The 27,761-nt window shown below is 41.4% G+C and overlaps 1 protein-coding gene and 1 non-coding gene across 12 annotated transcripts in view; both read right to left on the minus strand.

Moving 5' to 3' along the window:
• Positions 1–24,347, minus strand: part of AFG1L (AFG1 like ATPase) — a 250,446-nt gene extending 226,099 nt beyond the window's left edge. For all 11 annotated transcript variants that reach the window (XM_017958426.3, XM_017958427.3, XM_021938035.2 and 8 more), the window contains exon 1: positions 23,107–24,347. In XM_017958426.3, the coding sequence (XP_017813915.2) occupies positions 23,107–23,245 (139 nt within the window). In that variant the 5' untranslated portion in view covers positions 23,246–24,347. The remainder of the gene's footprint in view (positions 1–23,106) is intronic.
• Positions 24,348–25,320: 973 nt separating this feature from the next.
• Positions 25,321–25,427, minus strand: LOC116275476. Its single transcript, XR_004184609.1, has one exon. It is a non-coding gene; the product is annotated as a U6 spliceosomal RNA (small nuclear RNA).
• Between the last annotated feature and the right edge of the window lie 2,334 nt (positions 25,428–27,761).

Below are 27,761 nucleotides of genomic sequence, written 5' to 3' on the forward strand. Positions count from 1 at the left end.
GGCTTGCAGTGAGCTGAGAATCCGGCCACTGCCTCAGCCTGGGAAGCGACAAATGAGACTCCGTCTCAGCAAAAAAAAAAAAAAAGAAAAGAGAGAGACAGAGAGCAATGTCTATGATTTGGACTAGAGAGTTAGCATTGTAGGTTGATAGACCGAGATCATATAGCTAATAACAAGTAGCAATTGTAACCTTTACTGAGTATTTGCTAAGTACCAGGTTACTTTTTCTAAGGAATTTCTGTATATTAACTGATTTGATCTTCTAGCTACTACCCTTTGAGATATAGAACTAATATCCTACTTTAAAGATGAAGAAACTGAGGCACAGAGAGGCAAGTAACTTGTCCATGTTCCCCAAAGCCAGGAAGTGGCATTTGTGCCCCACAGTACAGCAGGAAAGCAGGATGTTATAGTAGTGGAAGGAGCGTGGGCTCTGGGATAATAACCTCCAGGTTCCTCACCTGACTCCACCGTTCAGCTCTAAATCGCGTGTCCTTGATTTAGTGACATAAATCATAGCTCCTACTGTATAACCTTCCTAGTCAAGTTGTTCTCCATGTGGACTGAGCATGTGATCACCACCCTGGCCAATGGTACTAATGGGAAGTTACCTTCTGGCAAAGTCTTCCCCGATGCTCTTCAAAAGGGGGAGCCAGGACAGGGACTGCGCTCCTTCCTGCCTTTGTACTTCTACCTGTGAAATCAGGATGCCTGGACTGCTGCATCTTAAGAACATGAGAGGAAGGCTGGGTGCAGTGTGGCTCATGCACGCAAATCCTAGTACTTTTAGGAAGCCAGGTGGAGGTCGCAGGCACAGGAGTTCAAGGCCACAGTGAACTATGATCTATGATCGCCACTGCACTGTAGCCGCAGACAGCAAGGCAAGACTCTATCTCACAACCAAAAAAGAACATAAGGGGAAGCTTATTTTGACACAGGCAAGATAATCATAATCTTGACATGTCCTTAAAGAAAGCTTAATTAATATTGTTACTGTTTCCACATAGCTAGAGGTGATAATAGCAAAGATACAGGACCTATGTGTTCTTTGGTGCTTTTAGGTTGGACTGGATAAAATATCTTTTATTGTATTGATACTCTTTTTTATCATTATTCCTTTATTTTAGAGACAAGGTCTCACTCTGTTGTCCAGGCTACAGAGTGTGCAGTGGCTGAGCTTATAACGCTGCAGCCTCAAATTCACGCTCACACCTGGAGCTCAAAGTGATTCTCTCAACTCAGTCTCCCAGTAGCTGGAACTGCAGTGCGCTACATGCCTGGAGTAATTTTTATTTTTTTTTACTTTTTGTAGACACCAGGGTCTTACTATATTGCCCAAGCTGGTCTTGAACTTCACAGCCTCAAGTCATCTTCCTGCCTCCAGGCTCCCAAAGGTGGATCACAGACATGAGCCACTTGCCTGGCCTCTATATTTGATACTCTTTTAGAAGCATTAGAAATGAAGGACCAGAATCTTTCAGCAGAAGTAAACATTTTCTTTTTAAAATTATATTTTTAGGCTGGGCGGTGGCTCACACCTGTCACCAACACTTTGGGAGGCGGGGCAGGCCCGAGGGATTGTCTGAGATCAGGAGCTCAAGATCAGCCTGGCCAACATGGTGAAACCCTGCCTCTACTAAAACACAAAACTAGTTGGGCATGGTGGGCATGCCTGTAGTCCCATGCTTGGGGGACTGAGGCAGGAGGTGCACAACCCGAGGAGGTGAAGATTGCAGTGAGCGAGATTATACCTGCACTCCAGCCTGGGAGTAACAGAGCAAGACTAGTCTCAAGAAAACAAAACAAAAACTATATATATATATATTATATATGGTTATATATAAACTATATATATATTATATAGTTATATATAAACTATATATATATTATATATAGTTATATATAACTATATATATTATATATAGTTATATATAACCATATATAATATATATATATATAAACTATATATTATATATAAACTATATATTATATATAAACTATATATATAAACAAAGCTATATACATTATATATTATTATATATACATATAATGAAGCTTTGCTTCATTCTTAAGGTTATTTTAATACTTGGGGTCAATATTTTTTGAGAATTCATCTCCAACTGCATACTCAAAATCAATAAAGATGTGGTATAATGTGCAGAAAACTTACAACTTACTAGTAAAGTGGCGTTGAGCTAGAAACATTCCATAAAAAATTTCCAACTCAAAAACACCCATGATTAAAGGAAAGAATTGAAAACATGCAAAATGACATATGTCTATACAAATGTAAGGTGTATCCAAAGTAAAGAAAACTATCCTTTTGGCTAGGTGTGGTAGCTCATGATTGTAGGAGGCCAAGGAGGGAGTATCACTTGAGTACAGGAGTTCAAGACCAGCCTAGGCAACATGACAAGATCCTGTCTCTACAAAAAACTTAAAAATTAGCTGGGCGGGGTGGCATACACCTATAGTCCCAGCTACTCAGGGGGGTACTGAAGTGCGAGGATCACTTCAGCTTGGGAGGTCAAGGCCACAGTGAGCCATGATCATATCATTGCGCTCAGCCTGGATGACAGAGTGAAATCCTGTCTTAAAGTAAAATAAATACAAAATTTTAAAAAGAAAAAATAAAGAAAATTCATGAGGGACAACATTCTGGAAGGTAAAGAAAAAGAAAACTAACATTAATAAGTACCTACTTGGGCAGATCTCTTGAGCTCAGGAGTTCAAGACCAGCCTGGGCAACACGGCAAAAACCCATCTCTACAAAAAATACAAAAATTAATTGAGCATGGTGGCATGCACCTGTAGTCCCAGCGACTAGGGAGGCTGGGGTGGAAGGATCACCTGAGCTCTGGAGGTTGAGGCTGCAGTGAACTGAGATGGTGTCACTGTACTCCAGTCCGGGCAACAGAGTTCCTGTCTCAAAAAAAAAAAAAAAGAAGAAGAAGAAGTGCTTACTGTATAGCCAGTGCACAAATAGCACTTTCTGTATATTATCTTACGTCTCCAGAAAAACCTAAGTTAGGCATTATTATTCCTTATACATGAAGAAACCAAAATACCTTAAAAAGTTAAGTGAATGTCCAAGCCAGGATCTGAAGCTAAGTGACCCAAAACACCAGGATCTCCCTCTCACTCAAACAACCATAGTACTATAAACTAATGAAAGCTGTGCTCCCATTTGTCACAGGCAGGTAACAGAAAATTAAAACACAAACCTCTTTCAGGCTGTCATATCTGAAGTACTCAAGCCTCCTAGAGCAACCAACAACCCACTCCTCCTGGGTCTCCATCCTCCTCAACCTTGCTAGAACTTGGCCCTGCCTACACACTAAGGTCAACTGCCTCTACTAATAAGTGGCACTCTTCTAAAGCCTATCAGCAGCAGGAGCTTTTTCTATGAAAAGCCCAAAGCCAAAGTGTTGGACGGAAGAAATTCCTTTTCCTTCTTTTATTTTTTTGAGAAGGAGTTTCACTCTTTCATCCAGGCTGGAGTATGGTGGCATAATCTCCACTCACTGTAACCTCCACCTTCTGGTTTCAAGCAATTCTCCTGCCTCAGCCACCCAAGTAGCCGGGATTACAGGTGCTCGCCACCACGCCAGGCTAATTTTTGTATTTTTAGTAGAGACGGGGTTTCACCATGTTGGCCAGGCTGGTCTCAAACTCCTGACCTCGTGATCCGCCTACCTCAGCCTCCCAAAGTGCTGGGATTACAGATGTGAGCCACAGCGCTGGCCAGGAAATTCCTTTTCATACACATCTAAAAGCCCTTATATTTTACATAACAGGCTCTTAAGAATTTTGATAATAACTAGGTTTATGTACACTTTGTTGAACTCCAAGTATAAAATATTAATATATTCAGCACTAAATGAAGACGTAAATGACCTAGTCTTCAAATCTGAAGATGACACCAAATTAGGAAGCAAATCATGCTGGGTCGCGATCACAATTCAAGAAGATGTTGATGTGCTACAAAAGTTGGATGAAACTACCAACATAAAATTTAACTAAGGTGCATTTAGGCTTAAAAACTTAATTATCCTAGCTGGGCTCAGTGGCTCACATCTGTAATCCCTGCACTTTGGGAGGCCGAAGCAGGCGGATCACCTGAGGTCAGGAGTTTGAGACCAGCCTGGCCAACACGATGAAACCCCATCTCTACTAAAAATACAAACATTATCCAGGCGTGGCGGCACATGCCTGTAATCGCAGCTACTCAGGAGGCTGAAGCAGGAGAATCACTTGAACCCAGGAGGCACGGCTTGCAGTGAGCAGAGATCGTACCACTTTACTCAAGCCCGAGCAACAGAGCGAGACACTGTCTTAAAAAAAAAAAAAAATTAATTAAAAAATAAATAAATAAATAAATAAATACCTTAATTATCCTGGAAAGAATCAGTTTTTAAAAGTATAAAATAGAGAGTTTAGTGAAGTAATAAATGGTTCAAAAATAATGATAAAGTGTCTATCGTGTACAAAGCTCTGTGCTAGAAACTGCAAATACAATCAGTGGTGAGCTGGATGGATGCTGTTAGCTGCACTCGAAGCAGTGAAGCTGGGTGTGGTGGAGTGCATCTGTAATCCCAGCTACTCAGGAGGCTGAGGTGGGAGGATCGCTTGAGCCCAGGAGTTTAAGACCAGCCTGGGCAACATACCAACAAATCCATCGCAAATTTAAAAATAAATTAATTAATAAAATAAAAATGAAAACAAAACAAAAAAAAATAGGTAGACACAAATAAGTGGATAAACAGCTCTAATAAAGTGTGTGGTATGTCATAAGGGGAAGGGGCAGATGCTATCAGATCACAGGGCCAAAGCTAGTAATCTAGGTTAGGGAGTTTAGGAAGGGTACTCAGAGGAAATGATGTTTCAACTGAGATCAGAAGGGCAGACAGAAGTGTGCCACGGGAAGGGAGGGAAGGAAGGGGGGAGATGTACTAGCCTGAAAGAAGGCCCAGAAACACAACAGTGTGCAACACTGAAGAAAACAGAACAAGTTCAGTTTGGCTGAGATGTAAAGTGAAAGGCAGAGAGAGGTAAGAGATGAATTACTGGAGGAATACAAGGGAGCCAGATGAGGCAGGGTCTTGCAATGATAAGCAGTTTGAATTTAACCCTAAAGGCCACAGGAGCCACTTAAAAGTTTTAAAGAATGCAGTGGCTTATCCCTTCTCTTAAGCCAAAAAGAAGGATACTGGAAACAGAGAAACACATTTTACTATCTTTACCTTTCAGCATATCATAGATAGCCAGTTGGAAAATACAATAGAAAAGAAAAGGATCCCACTCACAATAAGAATTCTAGGATAAAAATAATATTAACTTCCAGGCACAATGACACACTTGCCTGTACTTTCAGCTACTCAAGAGGTTTAAGTGGGAGGATTACTTCAGAGCCGAGGAGTTTGAGACCAGCCTGGGGCCAACATGACGAAACCCCATCTCCACTAAAAATACAAAAATTAGCCAGATGCGGTGGCACACACCTATACTCCCAGCTACTCTGGAGGCTGAGGCACGAGAATCACTCGAGCCCGGGAGGCGGAGGTTGCAGTGAGCTGAGATCACCCCACTGTACTCCAGCCTGGGCGACACAGCAAGACTCTGTCTCAAAATAAAAAAAAAAAAGAAAGTGAAAATACAACCCATGGGATGGGAGAAAATATTTGCAGATCACACCTCTGATAAGGAATCTATATCCAGAATATATAAGGAAATTTTACAATTCAACAATAAAAATACAAATGCCATTTTTAAATGGAAAAAGGATTTAAGCAGACATTTCTCCAAAGATATATAAATGGTCAATAAACACATGAAATGATATTCAATATCATTAGTCATCTGGGAAATATAAATCAAAGTTAAATGAGATACCATTTCACATCCACTAGGATCAAGATGATAAGAAAGACAGACAATAACTAGTGTTAGAGAAGATGCAGAGAAATTAGAAACCTCATACGCTGCTGACGGAAATGTAAATGGTGCAGGCTTGTTTGCTGTCTAGTATAATAATGTCTCCCCCCAGGTCAAAAGTTGGGAAGGCTTGTTTGCAACCCTTATGAAAGATGAGGTTTCCTAAGCTTGGGGTTCCTCAACCGTGACACAAACCTGCTGAGTATACATCACCCACCTGGACTGATCTCTGAATAGCCCCATGGGACTTGAGGAACAAGGGAAACTGAGGCACACATAAAGCTCACATTGCCTGGTAGTCCACGATAAAGTTCTTTATCTCTGATCCAGGAGTTCCATGTCTTTTGCCAACATCCATGAAACAGTAACAGGCTAAAGTGTTATCTTGCAAGCTGGGTAAAATCTCAGACTCCTGAGAGTTGTTGACATCAAGAATTGTAACTGGCATGTAATCAACATATAATAAAAAATTTTAAATTATTAATAAGATATTTTATGTTCTTTTTTTCTATTAGGTCTTAAAGATTTAGTATCTGACATCTGCAACACATCTCAATTTGGAAGCTAAATTTTCATTGGAAATATTTAATTTGTATTTAGACTTCATAAAATCTACAGTTGAGAAAAAGTAAATTCACTTTCCCAAGACGTTCCAAGAATATTTAAAAGTTTTCCAATAGCTGAGCAGTTTTCCAATAGCAGCATCAAGTATCCTTTTTAAATTTTATATTTAACTAAAATTAAATGAAATTAAAAATTTAGTTCCCCAGTCATATTACACATTTCAAGTGCTCAGTGTCTACACGTGGCTAATGGCGATGGTATCAAAGCTCAGGTCCAGTCAATCTTGAAAAAGAACAAAGTTGGAGGACTTATACAATCAGATATTAAAACTTATTATAAAGCTACAAAGTTAGGACTGTGTGGTGCTGGTATAAGAATAGACCAATGGAATAAAACAGAAGCCCACACATACATGGTCACTTGATTTATGTTAAAAGCAGCACTGTGGTAGCCCAGAAAAAAAAGATGCTCTATATAAAAAATGTTGCTGGGTCAACTGGATATCCATGCAAAGAAAAATAAATCTTGACCCTAACCTAACATCATACACAAAAATGAATTCCAGAGGTATCATAGATCTAAACATGAAAGGTAAAACAATAAAGCTTCTAAAAGAACATATAAAAATACCTTCGTGACCTTGAGGTAAGCAAAGATTTCTTAAATAGGACACACACAAAAAGATCGCTAAATTGGACTACACTAAAATTTAGAACTTCTTGGCTGGGCGCAGTGACTCACGACTATAACCTCAGCACTTTGGGAGGCCAAGGCGGGCAGATTACCTGAGGTTAGGAGTTCGAGACCAGCATGGCCAACATGGTGAAACCTCATCTCTACTAAAAACACAAAAAATTAGCTGGGCATGGTGGCGCACCCCTGTAGTCCCAGCTACTCAGGAGGCTGAGGCAGAAGAATCACTTGAACTGGGGAGGCAGAGTTTGCAGTGAGCCGAGATTGTGCCACTGTACTCCAGCCTGGGTGACAGAGTGAGACTCTGTCTCAAAAAAATAAATAAATAAATAATAAAATAAAATTTAGAACTTCTTCAGCTAGGCACAACCCTGTAGTCCCAGCTACTTGCTAAGGTGGGAGGATCGCTTGAGCCCAGGAGTTTGAGGCTGCAGTGAGCTATGACTGCATCACTGCACTCCGGCCTGGGCGACGGAGCAAAACCCCATCTCTAAAAAAATTAAAATTAAATAAGTAAAATAAAATTTGGAGCTTCTGTTCATGAAAAGACTCCATTAGCAATGAAAATGCTAAATTGGACACAGTGGCTCGTGCCAGTAATCCCAACATTTTGAGAGGCCAAGGTGGGAGGATAGCTTGAGGCCAGGAGTCTAAGAACAACCTGGGCAACATAGAGAGATGCTGTCTCTATAAAAAATTTTAACAATTAGCTGGGTGTGGTGGCGCATGCCTGGCGTCCCAGTTACTTGGGAGGCTGAGATGAGAGGACTGCTTGAGCCCAGGAGGTCCAGGCTGCAGTGAACCATGATTGTACCACTGCACTCCAGCCTGGATGACACAGAGAGATGTAATCTCAAAAAAAAATTTTTTTAATGAAAATGCTGGCCTTACACCACTTACAAGATAAGAGATAAATGAAAAAATAAAATTAAAAAGCAAGCTACAGACTGGGAGAAAATACTTGCAATCTATGTATCTGACAAAAGACTTACATCAAGATTATATAAAGAACTACAACTCATTAAGAAACAGACAATGTGCATGTCACAAAAGAGCCTATCCAAATGTCCAGTAAATATATAAATAAGTATTTAACTTTAAAATGTATCAGAGAAAAGCAAAACAAAATCACAATGAGATATCAGTACACACTTATTAGAGTGACTAAAATTAAAAAGAATACCAGCTGTTGGTGAGGATGCATGGTAACTGAAATTTCACACACTGCTAATGGAAAGATACACTGATATAACCATTTCAGAAAACTGGCCTTGTCTACTAAAGCTGAACATACGTATAAAACATGATCCAGCAATTCGATTATTTGGTATCTGCCCAATAGAAAGCATACATACATGCACCAAAGATATGTACAAACATATTCATAGCAGTACTATAGGCCTGGGCAATATGGTGAGACCCCATCTCTACAAAAAATACAAAAATTAGCCAGGCGTTGTGGTGCTCGCCTGTAGTCTCAGTTACTCAGGAGACTGAGGTGGGAGGATCACTTGAACCTGGGAGGTTTAGGTGGCAGTGAGCTGTGATCGCACCACTGTACTCCAGCCTGGGCGACTGGGCAAAACCCTGTTTCCAAAAAAAAAAAGAAAAAAGAGGAAAGAAAAAAGAAAAATTAAAGTTAACAGCAGTTGTCTTTTCTGTATTTTCTACTGTAAACATGATGTAGTATTTTTATAATTAAAAGTAATTTACTTTTAGGCCATGTGCAGTGGCTCACGCCTGTAATCCTAGTACTTTGGGAGGCCAAGTTGGGCAGATCATGACGTCAGGAGTTCTAGACCAGCCTGGCCAACATTGTGAAACCCCGTCTCTACTCAAAATGCAAAAGTTAGCCAGGCATGGTAGCATGTGCCTGTAATCCCAGCTACTCAGGAGACTGAGGCAGGAGAATCTCTTGAACCCAGGAAACAGGTTGCAGTGAGCTGAGCTCACACTATTGCACTCCAGCCTGGGTGACAGAGCAAGACTCCATCTCAAAAAAAAGAAAGAAAAAAAAAAGTTTTTTAAATAGAAAAAATATTAAATCAAATACAAACAGGAGAGACCTGTTTTAATAACTCTAAGAGTTGCAAGTAAGATATGAATGTGACCTGACCACCAAAAGTTAATGCAACAGGACACAGAAAATGTAACCTACAACAGGGATCTAGGCTGACCGTATTTGAAGGAATATATTGTGATATGGGGGTCACATTTTCAGAGTGTCATTCAGAAAGTAGATAGTAATCTCAAGAAGGGGAAGAGTTCAAGGATCTAGAAATTATGTTGTGAGACTTGACGGAGAGCACAAAAGACTGCTGACATTAACAAGACACTTAGCATACAGCATCCCAGCATCCTGCATGTAGCATATGGATGGCAGCAAGAAGTGCTTGGGAAATGAATGAATGAATGGGAGAAATACAATAAGCCTTTAATGTTTTAAAGGTGATTAAATGGAATTGGGACAAGGTGGCACCCAATAATTTGATAAACAATGAGTAAATGAGTAAATAAATGAATGAAATATTATCAGTCTTGATATGTTAAAAGAACGGTCACACATGGAATCAGTATTAGTGTTATATATACTGTACCCGAGGAAAAATTCAAGATGAATGGGGAGAAGTTACATAAGTGCTCAAATTCCATCCTACTTAAGAGTTTTCTCAAAATTAAGGCTATCCAAAAATCAATAGGATGCCTCAAAAAGAAGCAGTTAAGGCAGAAGCTACATGTCTAACACTGTTTGACTATATGGCCCAGAGGCCCTCTGTAGCGCTAATACTCTATGCTTCTATGAAATGCCATCTTGAGGATGGGCACAGTGGCTCACATTTGTAATCCTAGCCTTTTGGGAGGATGAGGTGGGTAGATAATCTGAGGTCAGGAGTTCAAGGCTAGCCTGGCCAATGTGGCAAAAACCCATCTCTACTAAAAATACAAAAATTAGCCAGGTGTGGCGACAGGCGCCTGTAGTCCCAGCTACTCAAGAGGCTGAGGCAGGAGAATCACTTGAACCTGGGAGGCAGAGGATACAGTAAGCCAAGATCGCACCATTGTACTCCAGCCTGGGCAACAGAGCACAACTCTCAAAAAAAAAAAAAAAAAAAAAGCCATCTTTAGATCTTGCTGTGCAACAAATAATTCACAATCACCAATCACTCCAGTTCCTTTTGAAACCAGTATCCATTTCTTACTAAATGAAGATAGTTTACCTGCATAGTATAAATCAAATTTCAACAGCTTTCTTTGAAACATAATGGCAAAAGAAGTACTTCGTAGCCTGATGTGGTAGCTCACAACTGTAATCCCAGCAATTTGGGAAGCTGAGGCGGGCACACTACTTGAGCCCAGAAGTTTGAGACCAGCCTGGGCAATATGCTGAAGCCCTGCCTCTACCCCTGCCCAAAAAAATTATAGATTTAGAGGTTCAAGAAAAAAAAATACAAAAATTAGCCGGGCATAGTGGTGGTGGCTTGTGCCTGTGGTCCCAGCTACTTGAGAGGCTGTCAGGAGGCTCACATGAGCCCAGAAGGTTGAGGCTGCAGTGAGCCGTGATCATGCCACTGCACTCCAGTCTAGGTAACAGAGCAAGATTCTGTCTCAAAAAAGAGGTAATTCATAATTTCTAAGAACTTCTAGGTGTTCAGAGTATCCAGAGGAAAGGTAGCGAAGTCCAGGAGAACAAAAACCATCCCTGGTTATCTACAGCGGCCCTTTGCACAATCTCAGAAAAATCAAAACTGCATTTTCTGGAATTCAAAGCACTGAATTCAGACTAGGCCCTTGGCCATTGTTAATATAATGAGCCTCTCCAGAATTAAAATGGCTCTAGAAATTCTGTGTAAAGTTGAGTTCATTCAATTTCTACTCACTGACTAGAATCCACCACCTCTGGCATGTCATGGTTAATATTTCAATTACATACATTTATGTAACATTTCTGATTATTTCAAAAGACTTTCTCACATAATAACCTATTTGAGTCTCATAAATGACCTGCAAGGAAGGTAGGAAAATGAATCTCATTCTACAGATGAGAAATAGAAATACCAAATCAAATGATTGATCCAGTACTGCAGAATGAAACAAAAATCGCAATCTAGTCTTTTCCAGACCAGGTTTTATTAGTCATCTGGTATCCCATATGTTCACCATTCCTAAAACAGAACTGATCAAAATGCTTCAAAGTAACAGTTATGGAATAAAGGAGCTTCACTTCTTCACAAAGAGAAAGAAGACGGTTGCCAAAAAGAACACATGCTTAGTTAAATGAAATCAAAACTATATAAGGAATTCAGATTTCCAGTTTAAAATGTTTATCCAACTGCTCTGAGAAAAATGCACAATCAGGAAAAGCACTTTAATATTTCTAAAGGACTGGATTAAAATTTCAGCTGTAAACTTCATTACTGTAATTAGATTTTTAATGCATATTTATTAAACATCCATTTAAATACTGTGTTCACAATTATTCATGAGTTATTTGTACATTTGTGTTGATTTTAACAAACTGTAAACAGTGGCCACTGACCAGCAATGTTCTCCTGCAATGACAGAAGACCATACTAAGGTCATTGGCAGCCCATTTTATGCTCTATTATGTTCTAATTATACCCAAAAGATAAATATTCAGTTGCTTTTTTGAAAACTGCAGTGGTCATCAATGACCCAAAAAGTCAGACTTACCATTGACATTAAAGACCTATGTTTCATTCTGTGATGAACAAACAAAGTACAGGACAGAAGAAAATCAAATCTTAATTAAACTCTTTCTTTAGAAAAACAACATAAGCCATCATCAAGGAATGCATTGCAAGATGATTTACTTTATTTATAAAAGGCTGAGTTAGGGACTTTAAAAGGGTGCTTTTGATTTAAATAGAAAAATTATGAAAATTGAAACTAAATGCTTTCTGGTTATCATTCTTTTCCTTCAGAAGCTAGTTAATCTTAAATGTGCCAATGTGTATAACTTTACAAAAGGAAAAAAATAGTACTTTAAATTTCATGATAACAAATCAGTAAAATAATGACTAAAAATCTGAATAAAGCTATTCTGAAGTAATTATAGGCATGGCCCAGCATACTGAGTAACTCCTTAATATTCACCCTGTTCACATACTATTTAATAAAGACATCTAAAGGATCTAATTTTTTTCAAAAGATTTTTAAACCCATTCATTTGTTATGTTAGTTTAAATTTTATACACACACACATATAAATGAGAATTTCAAAATGGAATCCATAGGAGTTGCATTTAAATTATATTATGAAGAAATGGAGGAACGAATTACATGTTCAGGCTTAAAAACTTGTTGAAAACTGCCACCTAGTCAAGAGTATGGATAGATAACATGTTGATAGAGTAGCTTCTGGGATGGGAACAATGAAGACAAGAAATAAGCAGGATAAGCAGGATGGTTAAAGGAGATTATGAAAGAGATTCTGGAGATTAAAGTATCAGGTATCTCCAGGCAAGGAGTAGAAATGGTCCTCAATAGAGAACCTTGGGCAACGGAAGCAAAAGACAGCAGGAAGAAGTAGCATCCATAACGCTTTTAGGAGAGAAGATAGAGCTAGGTGGGGTAGAGCACACCTGAAGTCTACTACTGGAGACTGGGGTTGTAGGATCACTTGAGCTCAAATTAGAGACCAGGCTGGGCATGGTGGCTTATGCCTGTAATCCTAACACTTTGGGAGGCCAAGGCAGGAGAAAAGCTTGAGCCCAGGAGTCCAGACCAGTGCAAGCAACATAGTGAGACTGTGTCTCTAATTTTAAAAAGAAAAAAAATAAAAGGCCAGGCGTGGTGGCTCACACCTGTAATCCCAACACTTTGTAAGGCTGAGACAGACAGATCATTTGAGATCAGGAGCTCGAGACCAGCCTGGCCAACATGGCAAAACCCATCTCTACTAACAGCACCAAAATTAGCCGGGTGTGGCAGCTCACACCTGTAATCCCAGCTACTCAGGAGGCTGAAGCACAAGAATCACGTGAACCTGGGAGACGGAAGTTGTAGTGGGTGACAGAGCGAAACTCCAATTTCCAGAGTCAAGGAAACTTATCTTTTGAGCTATTGACAGCTTTTAACAATTAAGTAAAGTATACTCCTGTAAACAAAATTTGGAGCATAATCTTTTCTCTCTACCTGATTTCTCCAGAACTGGAAAACAATTAGTGAGTATCTTAACTTATGGCAATAGTTATTTGCTTAAGTGCAATAATTATCTGTTTTCATTTGTAACAGGGCACAACTGGAGAAACTGGTTATTTTACCAAGGTTTTGACTGAAGTGGTGTGCTTTCCTTTAAGGAATCAAACTTGACTTACAGAGCCAATAAAAGCTTCTTTAGAAACTGGCCTCATATCTTGTCTACACAGTCCCTACACAGGGTTCCTGATCTGTAGTAAGTAAATAAGTAAAGTACAGGCCCAGGAGCCCCAAGTTATCTTGGAACCTCAAGAGAAGAGGTATTTACTCAACTCATAGGTATTTGAGGGTACAAACCCATGGCTGGGCTCGGCTTTTATAAAAAAAGTCTTACCTGAGATTCCTTCTATGGAACAGAGTTCCATCAAAGCCAATTTTAAAAGCCTATGTGAAAAATAATTATTTTTCCTGTACTTCATACAAATATCAGGCCAAGTATAATAAAGCAAATCGGTCTTACCATGATTTGTCTTTAGTAAAAATGGGAGACTAGAGAGAAAAATTATGTTTCAAGAACTATGGTATACCTGTTATTAAATTCTAGTCTAGGGCTGGGAGTGATGGCTCACGCCTGTAATCCCAGCACTTTGGGAGGCCAAGGTGGGCAGATCACCTGCAAGAGTTTGAGACCAGCCTGGCCAACATGGTGAAACCCTGTCTCTACCAAAAATACAAAAATTAGCAGGGCATAGTGGTGGCACCTGAAATCCCAGCTACTCAGGAGGCTGAGGCAGGAGAGTCACTTGAACCTGGGAGAGGGAGGTTGCAGTGAGCTGAGATCATGCCAATTGCACTCCAGCCTGGGCATCAGAACAAGATTCTGTCTCAAAAACAAAAATATATATAGTCTCATCAGTTGTTTTTAAGTTTTTTCACAATTTAGACTGATTCTGCTTATTCTTGTAAATCAATCAGTGATCTCTGGTTGCTGCTCAGAAGAAACAAGAGGGATGGGTAATGTAAAAATCTGGATCAATATGCTAATCCTGGGCACATACTGGAATCAGCTAGCAACCCCACATCAGCTTGGTTCCAATAGTTGCCCAGTTCATGGAAAACCTTCTAAGTTCCTTTACTTGGAATTATTTTATTTATTTTACCTGACTATTATGGAATATATTGCTACTCTACTCTTTGTGAAGGAATGCAGGATAAGCTTACTCAATGTTCTCTTAAATTGAACAGTTATTAATCTTCCAGATATCACCTTTTGTCAGAACTCAAAAGTTATGAGTGGCCCTCGCCATATCGACGCTTTCTGACTGAGCTCCTCTCTACCCTGAATACAAGAGACCCTAATAGTTAGGCAGGAATAGCATTGCCCCTATTCAGCCTCAAGAAGTTGCAGAAGATGGATCTTTGTTTCTCTTCAACCCTTAGGATTAAGGGTTTCCTTGTAAAAGGGAGTGGGGGAAATGTCAGAGGCGTTTGAACACGAGCAACTCCATTTTGAAGAAGGGCTGGGTAAAATAAGTCTGAGACTTGGTGGGCTGCATTCCCAGGAGGCTAAGGCATTATTAGTCACAGGATGAGACAGGAGGTTGGCACAAGATACAGGTCATAAAGACCTTCCTGATAAAACAACTTGCAGTAAAGAAGCCAGGCAAAACCAAGATGGTGATGAGAGTGACCTCTGGTTGGCGTCACTGCTACACTCCCGCCAGCACCACGACAGTTTACAAATGCCTGGCAATGTCAGGAAGTTACCCTATATGGTCTAAAAAAAGGACCATGAATAATCCATCCCTGGTTTAGCATATAATCAAGAAATAACCATAACAATGGACAATCAGCAGCCCTTGGGGCTGCTCTGTCTATGGGGTAGCCATTCTTTCATTCTTTTACTTTCTTAATAAATTTGCTTTCACTTAAAATAAATAAATAAATAAATAAACCCCACAAAATTCAAGACCAGCCCAGGCAACAGAGTGAGGCTTGGTCTTAAAAAAAAAAAGAAAGAAAGAAAATAAGTGTTGAATATACTCAGCCAGAAGCGGAATGACATTTTTTTTTTTTTTGAGACTGAGTTTCAATCTTGTCGCCCAGGCTGGAGTGCGATGGAGGTGATCTCGGCTTACTGCAACCTCCACCTCCAAGGTTCAAGCAATTCTCCTGCCTTAGCCTCCCAAGTTACTGTAATTATGGGCATGTGCCACCACACCTGGCTAATTTTGTATTTTTAGTAGAGACAGGGTTTCACCATGTTGGCCAGGCTGGTCTTGAACTCCTGGCCTCAGGTGATCCACCCACCTCGGCCTCCTAAAGTGCTGGAATTACAGGCGTGAGCCACGGCGCCCAGCTCTAAATGACTTTTTTGTCAGAGAACTTCAGAGAATATCACTGCACCAGGTCCTAGGCTGAACTACCAATTTCTGGACCCTGACATCTATTATTTTTGTGATACTTCTTGTGAAAAGACAAATCTGAAAGTAGTCATATCCTATTTAAATATTCGTCATTTACTTAAAGAGAATAAAGCTCTTGAAGTATAAAGCAGTGCTAATCTACAGTAAATCAATAATCCATTCTAGGCCTCTGAATTTTCTTTTTATCAGTTCTACTTTTGGGCACATCCTACTACACCTCCTCCTCCCTCCACCCCAGAACTACATCCAGGGTACTAGCTATGCCTAAGTAGTAAGCTATGCTATACTTTAAAAAAATAATGATCTATAAAATCCTCCATTATCATAAAGATAATCAGTCTCAGGAATAGACATGATCTTCTTTTCTAATACAATAAATATTAACAAAAATCCAAGAAACATGAAATAAGTTTCACATAAAGATATTCATCTAATTGGATAATAAAAAGTTAAGTTCAGGCCAGGCGTGGTGGCTCACACCTATAATCCCAGCACTTTGGGAGACCAAGGTGGGCGGATCACGAGGTCAGGAGATCGAGACCATCCTGGCTAACACGATGAAACCCCATCTCTACTAAAAATACAAAAAATTGGCCGGGCGCAGTGGCTCACGCCTGTAATCCCAGCACTTTGGGAGGCCGAGGCGGGTGGATCACCTGAGGTCGGGAGTTCGGGACCAGCCTGAGCAACATGGAGAAACCCCGTCTCTACTAAAAATACAAAATTAGCTGGGCGTGGTGGCGCATGCCTATAATCCCAGCTACTAGGGAGGCTGAGGCAGGAGAATTGCTTGAGCCTGGGAGGTGGAGGTTGTGGTGAGCCAAGATCGTGCCATTGCACTCCAGCCTGGGCAACAAGAGTGAAACTCCGCCTCAAAAAAAAAAAAAAAAAAATTAGCTGGGCGTGATGGTATGCACCTGTAGTCCCAGCTACTCAGGAGGCTGAGGCAGAAGAATCGCTTGAACCTGGGAGGCGGAGATTGCAGTGAGCCGAGATCACTCCACTGCACTCCAGCCTGGACAACAGTGAGATTGTATCTCAAAAAAACAAACAAACAAACAAACAAAAAAAAGCAAGTTCAGATGCTATAACCAGTGAGTGTTAAGGGAAACAGAAAATAAGTCCAAAGACTATTTTCTTAACTAGTAATATGTACTACTAATAAATTGTACCTTGGCAAGTAACATGTAAAAGAGAAACAAAATATGTATAAATGTATAAATAAATAAATAAATAATAAACTATACCAATTCATATGGCTGAGGAGGGTTAGTTCTACTCACATTAATACCTAATCGGGGGGTGGGCCTGGTGGCTCAAACCTGTAATCCCAGCACTTTGGGGGGCCAAGTTGGGCAGATCACCTGAGGTCAGGAGTTCAAGACCAGCCTGGCCAACGTGGCAAAACCCCATCTCTACTAAAAATACAAAAAAATTAGCTGGGCAGTGGTGGTGCATGCCTGTAGTCTCAGCTACTTAGGAGGCTGAGACAGGAGAATCACTTGAACCCAGGAGCCAGAGGTTGCAGTGAGCCAAGATCACACCATCGTACTCCAGCCTGGGTGACAAGAGTGAAACTCCAACTTAAAAGAAAAAAAAAAAAAAAAACCCCTAATAGAGAATAAACTCCTGTGTACATATACTGAAGAGATTATGGAGTTAAATATGAATCATCATTTAATACAAGCACCTAAAAATATAATATTGTGATATTGTCAGCATAATAAAAAGAAATCACAAGATGTGATCCTCATATTACCTTGCTTCTATGAAACACATTTAATTTCTAAGGTTAGCTTAAAGAAAAGGGATTTCAGATATGCTAATTTTTAGGTTTTAGAAAACCTATGAACATTTCCCTCCCTGGCTTCTCTCCTAGTCTCCTAAGACCACTCTATGAGGCCCCCTTCTTCTGCTCACAAAATGGCAAGTTTCCTCAAGCACTAGCCCTTAGCTTTTGCTTTTTCTTTTATTTTCTCTTCTTTTTTTAGAGACAGGGTCTCATTATGTTGCCCAGGCTTGTCTCAAACTCCTGGCCTCAAGCAATCCTCCTGCTTTGGCCTCATGAATAGCTGGGATTTCAGGCACAAGCCACAGGCTCATTTCATTCTACACATATATTCCCAGGCTCATTCTTCTATTTTCATGGCTCCCAATACCTCATATTTTCTTTCTTAATCTCAGATCCCCAAGTGTCCTACAACTAACTAGACTTATTTACCTGGAACTATAAAAAAATGCCTCAAATTTAACAAGCCCCAAACTGAATCTCCCTCTAAAATACTTTGGCCCTACTATTTTGTTTCGTTTTTGTTTTGTTTCTTTTGATTAAATTGCCCAAACTCAGAAAGCTAAATTGCTTTTTTATTGTTTTACTTTTTACTTATTATGTCACCTGCAATAGGAAACCTAAATTTACCTTCACTCCTTCCTTTCCTTGTCTCCTCTAAGTATGTCCAAGTTTTATTTTATTTTATTTTATTTATTTTATTTTATATTTTGAGACAAGAGTCTTGCTCTGTCCCCTAGGCTGGAGCACAGTGGTGTGATCTTGGCTCACTGCAACCTCCGCCTCCTGGATTCAAGCGATTCTCCTGCCTCAGCCTCCCAAGTAGCTGGGATTACAGGCATGCACCACCATGCCCAGCTAATTTTTGTATTTTTAGTAGAGACGAGGTTTCACCATGTTGGCCAGACTGGTCTTGAACTCCTGACCTCAGGTGATCCACCAGCCTCAGCCTCCCAAAGTGCTGGGATTACAGGCATAAGCCACTGTGCCTGGCCAAGTATGTTAATTCTATCAAAGAAGTGTCTCTGAATTCCCTCCCTCTGCTGCCCTGCTCTCCTTCACCACAGCAGTAATTCAGCCCCTAAACCACTCCCTAATACTCTATCTACTTCAACTTCCTCCTAAATAATCACCCAGCTTCCAGTATTCTCCCATCCAGGCATTTCTTTTTTTTTTTTTTTTTTTTTTTTTTTGACGGCGGCTCGCGCCGTTTTTTCCCCCGGGCTGGAGTGCAGTGGCGCGATCTCGGCTCACTGCAAGCTCCGCCTCCCAGGTTCACGCCATTCTCCTGCCTCAGCCTCCGAGTAGCTGGGACTACAGGCGCCCGCCACCACGCCCGGCTAGTTTTTTGTATTTTTAGTAGAGACGGGGTTTCACCATGTTAGCCAGGATGGTCTCGATCTCCTGACCCCGTGATCCACCCGCCTCGGCCTCCCAAAGTGCTGGGATTACAGGCTTGAGCCACCGCGCCCGGCTCATCCAGGCATTTCTGATCTGTTTTTCAGGTGGCCACAAGAACAATCACGCTAAAACAGATCTGATCACTTCTATTCCTGAGAAACTTCCACTAGTGTCCCACTGAGCTTAGACATCTTAACATACTGTAAGAGACTCTTCTCAACCAGATCAGCCCACCTTTACAGCTTCATCTCTAGCTGCTCTCTCAGAGACCATAAACCAATAAGGGCCATGTACAGCTCACATCCATACTTTTGCTAGAAATAAAAAATCTGGCCAGGCGCAGTGGCTCACACCTGTAATCCCAACACTCTGGGAGGCCGAGATGGGCAGATCACCTGAGGTCAGTAGTTTGAGAACAGCCTGACCAACATGTTGAAACCCCCTCTCTACTAAAAATATGAAAATTAGTCAGGTGTGGTGGCGGACGCCTGTAATTCCAGCTACTCAGGAGGCTGAGGCAGGAGAATCATTGGAACCTGGGAGGCAGAGGTTGCAGTGAGCCGAGATCACGCCATTGCACTACAGCCTGGGTGACCGAGCAAGACTCTGTCTCAAAAAAAAAAAATCTTCCCCTCTCCAAGCAGAGCTGCTTCCTCCTCTGTAGTCTTATAACACTTTAAACAGGCTTAGATCATGGTACAATGTGTTATTAATGTTCATTGTTACATTAAAAAACTATTATAAATAGCAGGTAAGTTTGTGACTCTGAAGCAAAAACACCTGGGTTTAAAATCCAAGTTGGGGGCAACCCGCTCGGGTCCCCTTCCACACTGTGGAAGCTTTATTCTTTTGCTCTTCGCAATAAATCTTGCTGCTGCTCACTTTAAAAAAAAAAAAAAGAAAAAGAAAAAAAAATCCAACTTGGGTGACCATCCCTGTTTATTCATCTATAAAATACAGACAACAATTTTTATAGGGTTTTATGAAGATTAAATTATGAAACAGAAACTGCTAGCAAAATGCCTAGAACACAGAAGGGGCTCATCAAATGCTGGCTACCATAATACCATCTGCCTTTCAAGGCTATGGGCTATTCAAGGGCTGGAACTCAAGGGCTGGAACTCAGTTTCATTCACTTTTCCTTTTTTTTTTTTTTTTTTTTTTGAGACAGGGTCTCATTTTGTCACCCAGCCTGGAGTGCAGTGACACCATCTCTCTCAGCTCACTGCAGCCTCGACTTCCTGGGCTCAAGTGATCCTCCCACCTCAGCCTCCCAAATAGCTGGGACTACAGGCGTGCACCACCACACCCAGCTAAGTTTTGTATGTTTTTAGAGAGGGGGTTTTACCATGTTGCCCAGGCTGGTCTCAAACTCCTTAGCTCAAGTGATCCTCCCCCCTCAGAATCCCAAAGTGCCCAGATTACAGGCGAGAGCCACCATGCCCAGCCACATTACACTGTACTAAATAGTAGACTTCAAAAGATGAAAAATGAAGATAAAATAGAAATGTAAACAATAAATTACCCCCCAAAAAAATCAGGAAAGGGCCGGGCGCAGTGGCTCACGCCTATAATCCCAGCACTTTGGGAGGCCGAGGCGGTGGATCACGAGGTCAGGAGATCAAGACCATCCTGGCTAACACGGTGAAACCCCATCTCTACTAAAAATACAAAAAATTAGCCGGGCATGGTTGCGGGCCCCTGTGATCCCAGCTACTCGGGAGGCTGAGGCAGGAGAATGGCGTGAACGCATGAGGCAGAGCTTGCAGTGAGCCAAGATCGTGCCACTGCACTCCAGCCTGGGCGACAGAGTGAGACTCCATCTCAAAAAAAATAATAAAATAAATAAAACATAAAATCAGGAAAGGGATAGAAAACAGATTTGTAAATCAGACTCCGAATACTGAACAAAATTTCAACTAAAATTTTCCCTTTATTTAAAGATGGGGGCAGGGCGCTGTGGCTCACGCCTGTAATCCCAGCACTTTGGGGGACCGAGGCTGGTGGATCACCTGAGGTCAGGAGTTTGAAACCAGCCTGGCCAACATGGTGAAACCCCGTCTCTACTAAAAATACAAAAATTTGCCAGTGGTGGTGGACATCTGTGATCTGAGGCGCCCACCCAGGCTGAGGCAGGGAGAATTGCTTGAATCCAGGAGGTGGAGGTTGCAGTGAGCCAAGATCATGCCATTGCACTCCAGTCTAGGAGACAGAGCAAGGCTTCATCTCAAAAATATATACATATATACAAAATAAAAATAAAGAGGGGAAGGGAGCATCCTTAGATACAATTAAATGGACCTCTAACCTAACTGCATTTTCATCTAATCGTCACACCCAGAACTGGCTAAATTTTGTATATTCCAGAAAATATGAGTACAGATTAATAGCACAGCCTTTACTTGAATTCAGAAGTTCTGACACTTACTAGCCATATATCTTCAGCAACCTTGAATTCGTGATCTCCAAATGAGGATAATGAGGAATAATAAGATAATGTACGCAGAAAGTACTTAGCATATTGTATGACACAGAAAAAGCATTCCGTGAATTTTATATGTTATAATGATGGTCCTTAAATCTTAATGTTCATAAATCATGGTATATACATAGAATGGAATACTATTTTTAAAACTTAAAACACAAGGCAGTTCTATTAATATGAAATTGATATGGTATTGATATGGAATGATCTCCAAGCTACTAAATTTAAAAAGAAATTAACAATTAACAGAATTAACTGCTGTATACACAAAACAATGTGTAGAGCATGTTACTACTTCTATTTTTTTAAAACGGTTAGCTCTATATGTATATGCTTGTACATACGCAGAATGTCTCTGGAAGAATACATAAGAAACTAGTATCAGAGATTGCCTCTGAGGAGAAAAACTAAGCAGCTAAGGGATAGGGATAGAAGAAAGCCTTACATTTTGCCATATTCTTTCTTGCACCCGTTGAAATTTATACTATTTGCTTTTATTGACTACCAAAAACGAAAAATAAAATTCATATTATAATCCACAGCTTACACTACCAGAATATTCCATTATACATTTATTTATTTATTTATTTATAATGACTACTTCAGCAGACCAGGGCTACCTCCTAGGCAGTGTGTGGAGCCCATTCCATTATACTAAGTGCATTATGCTAATCTTTCGATAAAAACGTAAGGTGATGTAATCAAAGTTCTAGTAATAATTTCAACTGCATTGATGATAAGGGTCAAAGATTGTCATATTTTTAGCTAAATTAATCAATAAGAATCTATTTATTAAGGTATATACTTTATTAAGGTCATCAATCTATTAAGGTATATTACAGGGGTTGCTTGAATTTGAGAAAAAGGAAAACAAGTATGTGGATCAGGGAGACAATGAGAATAATTTCATTCATTCATTCAAAAATCATATTTGCATATCAGGTACCACTCATTGCGCTAAGTGCTTAGGAAACAATGACACAATGTCCTTGCCTTTGAAAAACGTGCAGTTTAGTGCGAGTATATGAATAGAGCAGTAAAACTGGCACTCTTGACTTGGTTACTCAGAATATACATTCATTCATTCACGAACATATAACTGAATGAAGGAAGCCAGGGAGAAGGAAAGCCCGGTGACAAAATAATTCCACTGAAGCCTCTAGTGACTTTAAAAGAACACCAAGAACCGATCCCTAAATCTGAGAATGCGTGTGGACCTTCTTTCCCAGAATCACGAGAGACAGCAGGGCCTGCAGAGGTCCCAGGCGCGGCTCTTCCTCCAGTGCCCGTAAGTCACCAGCCCCGAGAGCTTGGAAAACGCAGAGGGTAGGGGTCCCCAGGCCCCAACCCCACACCTGCATCACTGCAAGCCAGGCACTCCCACTGGGCTCAGCTCTCTAAATGTCCCGGAGGGAAGAAACTCTGAGTCGACCTCTGACCCTCAAAATGAAAGTCACTCAGGGTTATTTCCCTCAGTGCTCAGGGCTCATTCACAGACAGTATAAAAGGTCAAGAGAAATGGAAACACCTCTCGAGGAGCCCTTAGCTTCGTGAAAGCAGGAGACACCTGGGGTAGATCGGACAAGGAGGGTGACCCCAGAGCCTTCTCCAGTCATATGCAGTCGGCTCGGACTACTCATGGCACAATCACTGACCTTTCCAAAGGGGCTTCCCAGGGGCGGTGGCCAGAGGAGCGAGAGCGGCGGCCCGGGCCCCGCACCCAACACATCTCCCTCTCAGCGGGCTCTGTGCTAAGGGGCGCAAGGTAACCAAGAGCGACCAGGAGGCCGCCATCTTGAACTCCGTACGAGGAGAGGAAGAGGAAAACTTTATTGAAACCCAAGAGAGACGGTGGCAAAGTCAAATCTCGCCGTGCACGCTGAAGGCTCCACCCGACAGAACCAAGGGATCAGTTAGGGAACGTGACCTCCAGTAGCCAGATGGGCGGGCTGCACTCCCGTGCCCTCCCGTCCTTCCGGACGCTGCCAGCCGGGACTACGACTCCCAGCATGCAGTGGGGCGGGGCGGAACGGAACGGAACGGGCAGCTCCAGTTTGGGCAGCTGGAGGGAGGGTGATTCTCCGCTCGGCGCTGGCGGCCTAGGAACCCGAAGTTTTCAAGGAATTGGGAAGTGATTATGACGGGTGGGCAGGTAACCACTCTTGAGCCTTTTAAGTTAGCTCACATGACCGAGATTCCGAAACCTGAATAAAATGGAGGTGACCCAGTGGGCCCTCGGGTTTTAACGCAATAGTGATGTCACTTCGTCACACCTCCCTAAATGGTAGGCCCATTTTTTATTTTACCTCCAGCGTCCAACTTATCTTTGACGAGTACCTGAAATGTGTGCGTACCGTTTTCCCTTTTCGTATTTGAGTAATCTAAATGGTACGCACTCAAATGTTTTGAAAGAATGTGTAAGTGGCATGGGAAAGCCAAAGGCCTAAGAAGGACTGTTGGTGGACTGAGAAGTCATGGGACAGTGTATCCGAAGGGTAACTTCTCATTGATCAGCCCTAATTTGATTAAACAATACATGCTTTGAGATACTATAATAAGCGAATTAGGAGTACAAATTGCTCTCCAGAAGAGGCTGGCAATCCAGTAAGCGAGATGAATTCCAGAAAAGATAATACAGGCCAGGCTAGGTGGCTCATGCCTGGGAAGCCAAGGCAGGAGAACTGCTTGAGCCCGGGAGTTTGAGACTAGTCTGGGCAACATAGCGAGATCCTGTCTCTGCAAAAAATACAAAAATTAACTGGGCATGGTGCCTGCGCCCTGTCGTCCTAGTTACCAGGGAGGCCGAGGTGGGGTTGCGTCCCGGAGGTGGAGGCTGCAGTGAGCTGGGATTGTGCCACTGCACTCCTGCCTGGGAGACAGAGTGAGTCCCTTCTCAAAAAAAAAAGAAAGCCGGGCGCCGTGGCTCACGCCTGTAATCCCAGCACTTTGGGAGGCCGAGGCGGGCGGATCACAAGGTCAGGAAATCGAGACCACGGTGAAACCCCGTCTCTACTAAAAATACAAAAAATTAGCCGGGCGCGGTGGCGGGCGCCTGTAGCCCCAGCTACTCCGGAGGCTGAGGCAGGAGAATGGCGGGAACCCGGGAGGCGGAGCTTGCAGTGAGCCGAGATCGCGCCACCACACTCCAGCCTGGGTGACAGAGCCAGACTCCGTCTCAAAAAAAAAAAAAAGAAAAGAAAAGAAAAGGCCGGGCGCAGTGGCTCACGCCTGTAATCCTAGCATTTTAGGAGGCTGAGGCAGGCGTATCAACTGAGGTCAGGAGTTCAGGACCAGCCTGGCCAACATGGTGAAACCCCGTCCCTACTAAAATACAAAAATTAGCCGGCATGATGGCGGGTGCCTGTAATCCCAGCTACTTGGGAGGCTGAGGCAAGGAGAATCGCTTGATTCCGGGAGAGGGTGGCTGCAATGAGTCGAGATCGCGCCACTGCACTCCAGCCTGGGCGGCTGAGCGAGACTCTGTCTCAAAAAAAGAAAGAAAAAGAAAAGAGAAGAGGAGGGTAGGGAAAGGGGGAGGGGAGTGGGAGGGAGCAAAATAAAAAGGTTTTTAAAATAAATTTTTAAAAAAGATAATTCAGTGTTGTGGAATCAATGAGAGAGCAATTTGGCTAGTAAATCAAAAAGGACTTCTAAAAGCTCACCTTTTTTTTTTTTTTTTTTTTTAAAGAGAAGTGACCTCACTATGTTGCCCAGGCCCAAGTGCTGTGGCTATTCACAGACTCCATCATTGTGCATAGCAGCCTTGAACACCTGAACTTACATGATCCTCCTGCTTCAGCCTCCCCAGTAGCTGGGACTACAGGTGCCAACTACCATCCCAAGCTTTAAACGCTTTTTTTTTAATTTTTAAAAACATGGAATACTTCACGAATTTGTGTGTCATCCTTGCACAGAGTTCGTGCTCATCTTCTCTGTATGGTTCCAATTTTAGTATATGTGCTGCCAAAGCAAGCACTACAAGCTTAACTTTTAAGAGATAAAGACCTTCCAAGAACAGGGAATAGAGTGAAATAAGGCAGGCAAGAAAGTCTGGAGTATAGGAAGGAGAAAGTTCAGTTGTGTGAAAACAAATGAAAAGACTACACTAAGAAGAATTCCAGGAAGTCAGGCAGTTAATCCACACTAGAAGAGAAATTCCAAAGAAACAAGAAAGAGAAACTGTAGCATGGCCTAATAATTTAGAGACGTCTCTACCAACTTGGTCAAATCATTTATAGAAAAAATTATTTTGATTGTATCTGTCAAAATAAGCCAATTGACACTGACTATTTATCTTCTATCTGTAATTCCACGACCTGGCATGACAAACTGTTCTTCCATACTGTGGTGATTTTTTTTTATTTTGTTGCTAATTTTTGGTGTGACACTTTATGAAAGACCTTTTGAAAAATCTGATTGTTTCTCCCTTGACTTGAATATGTATTTATCACACTCAAAAGACTTTCAGAGAGTATTTAGATTTCATTATGTTTGCCCGAAAAATCACTTGCCTTGGCCAATGAAATTATCCTTTATTAGAAATTCCAACAGCTTAATTATTATGGAGGTAATATAAGCACTCATGGATAATTTAATGCCAAAGAAGACCTACAGGAAATTTTCACATGGTTGTGCAAGTAGACAGAAACATAGGAAATCAACTTTATTTTATACAAATGTAAGCTAATTTAGAGGGAAATAACTTAGATTAACTTAATAACTTAGATTGTAATTGATGTATTCGATTATATTATAATTGATGTAGTCAAGAGAATGACCAGAAGACTAAGTAGCCATTGTAAACCATTTTATTAAAACATTAATCCTGCTGTTCCTGCAATTCCTAAAACAAATTAACAAAATAGCCTGAAAAAATTTTTGAACATTGTCAGGAAAACTATTTGAAATAAGTCATAAAATTATGAGGTCTTTTCTTGTCCTTATTTAAAAAATCTTCCTAGAGAAAATGGCAAGTAGCCCTGGCATCTAATATTAAGGATAAAACCAAATTAAAAGAGTCAGAGAAGGACAAATACAATGAAAGAAATGAGAAAATAAGAAAGAAAGTGGTCAATAGAAAACATACTGAGTCAGGAGATATATTTGAGCTCTGATTTTGTCACTAATTCAAGTTCTCTTTGTTTTTCTTTTCTTTTCTTTTCTTTTTTTTTTTTTTTTTTTTTTTTTTTGAGGCAGGGTCTTGCTCTGCCACCCAGGCTGGAGTGCAGTGGTAGGATCTCGGCTCACTGCAGCCTTCACCTCTCTGCTTTAAAAGGGCAATCCTCTCACCTCAGTGTCCCGAGTAGCTAGGACCACAGGCATGTGCCACCATGCCCGGATAAAATTTTCACCTTTTTTTTAAAGACAGTGTCTCCCTATATTTCCCAGGCCCCTCAAATGTTCCTTCCGCCTCAGCCTCCCAGTATGCTGAGGATACAGGCTTGAGCCACCACGCCCAGCCTGTTTTTCTTATCCATAAAATTAGGGTGGTTTCTGTATTAGCTATCTCACAGGCTTTGTGAGAATTAAATGAGATAATATATACAGTATACACAAACTGTTAATCAGAAATGATTGTAAATAGATATTGAGAAGAATAATGTCAAAACCTAAAATAAGGAACAGGCCCAGCACCATGGCTCATGCCTATAATTCCAGCACTTTGGGAGGCCGAGGTGGGAGCATCACTTGAGGCCAGCCAGCCTGAGAAACATAGCGAGACTGCATCTCTATTGATTGATTGATTGAGACAGGGTTTCACTGCAGTTTCTTGTCTTCCAGGCTCAGGTGATCCTCCCACCCCAGCCTCCCTGGTAGCTGGGACTATAGGTGCACACCACCATGCCCGGCTAATTGTTTTGGTATTATTAGAATTTTGCCATGTTGCCAAGGCTGATAAACTCCTGGGCTCAAGTGATCCACCTGCCTTGGCCTCTCGAGGTCCTGGGATTACAGGTGTGAGCCACCTTGCCTGGCCAAAAATTTTTTTTAATAAAATAAAATAAGGGCATGCCTAGGACAACATAGATTCATGATATCCAAGAATCATAGAAATAAGGAATGCACTCTAACCTTGAAAATGGTGCAAACAAAATTTTTTTTGAGGGAGGGTCTCACTCTTGCCCAGGCCGGAGTGCAGTAGCGTGATCTCAGCTCACTGCAACCTCTGCCTCCTGGGCTCAAAAAATCCTCCCACCTCAGCCTGCTGAGTAGCTGAAACTGCACGCATGCCTCACGAAGTCCTGGGATTACAGGTGTGAGCCACTGTGCCCAGAAGAAATTTTTAAGTAGAAGAAAGTGCTACAGAACA

The sequence above is a fragment of the Papio anubis genome, chromosome 6 (assembly GCF_008728515.1).
Source record: "Papio anubis isolate 15944 chromosome 6, Panubis1.0, whole genome shotgun sequence".
NCBI lineage: Eukaryota > Metazoa > Chordata > Mammalia > Primates > Cercopithecidae > Papio > Papio anubis.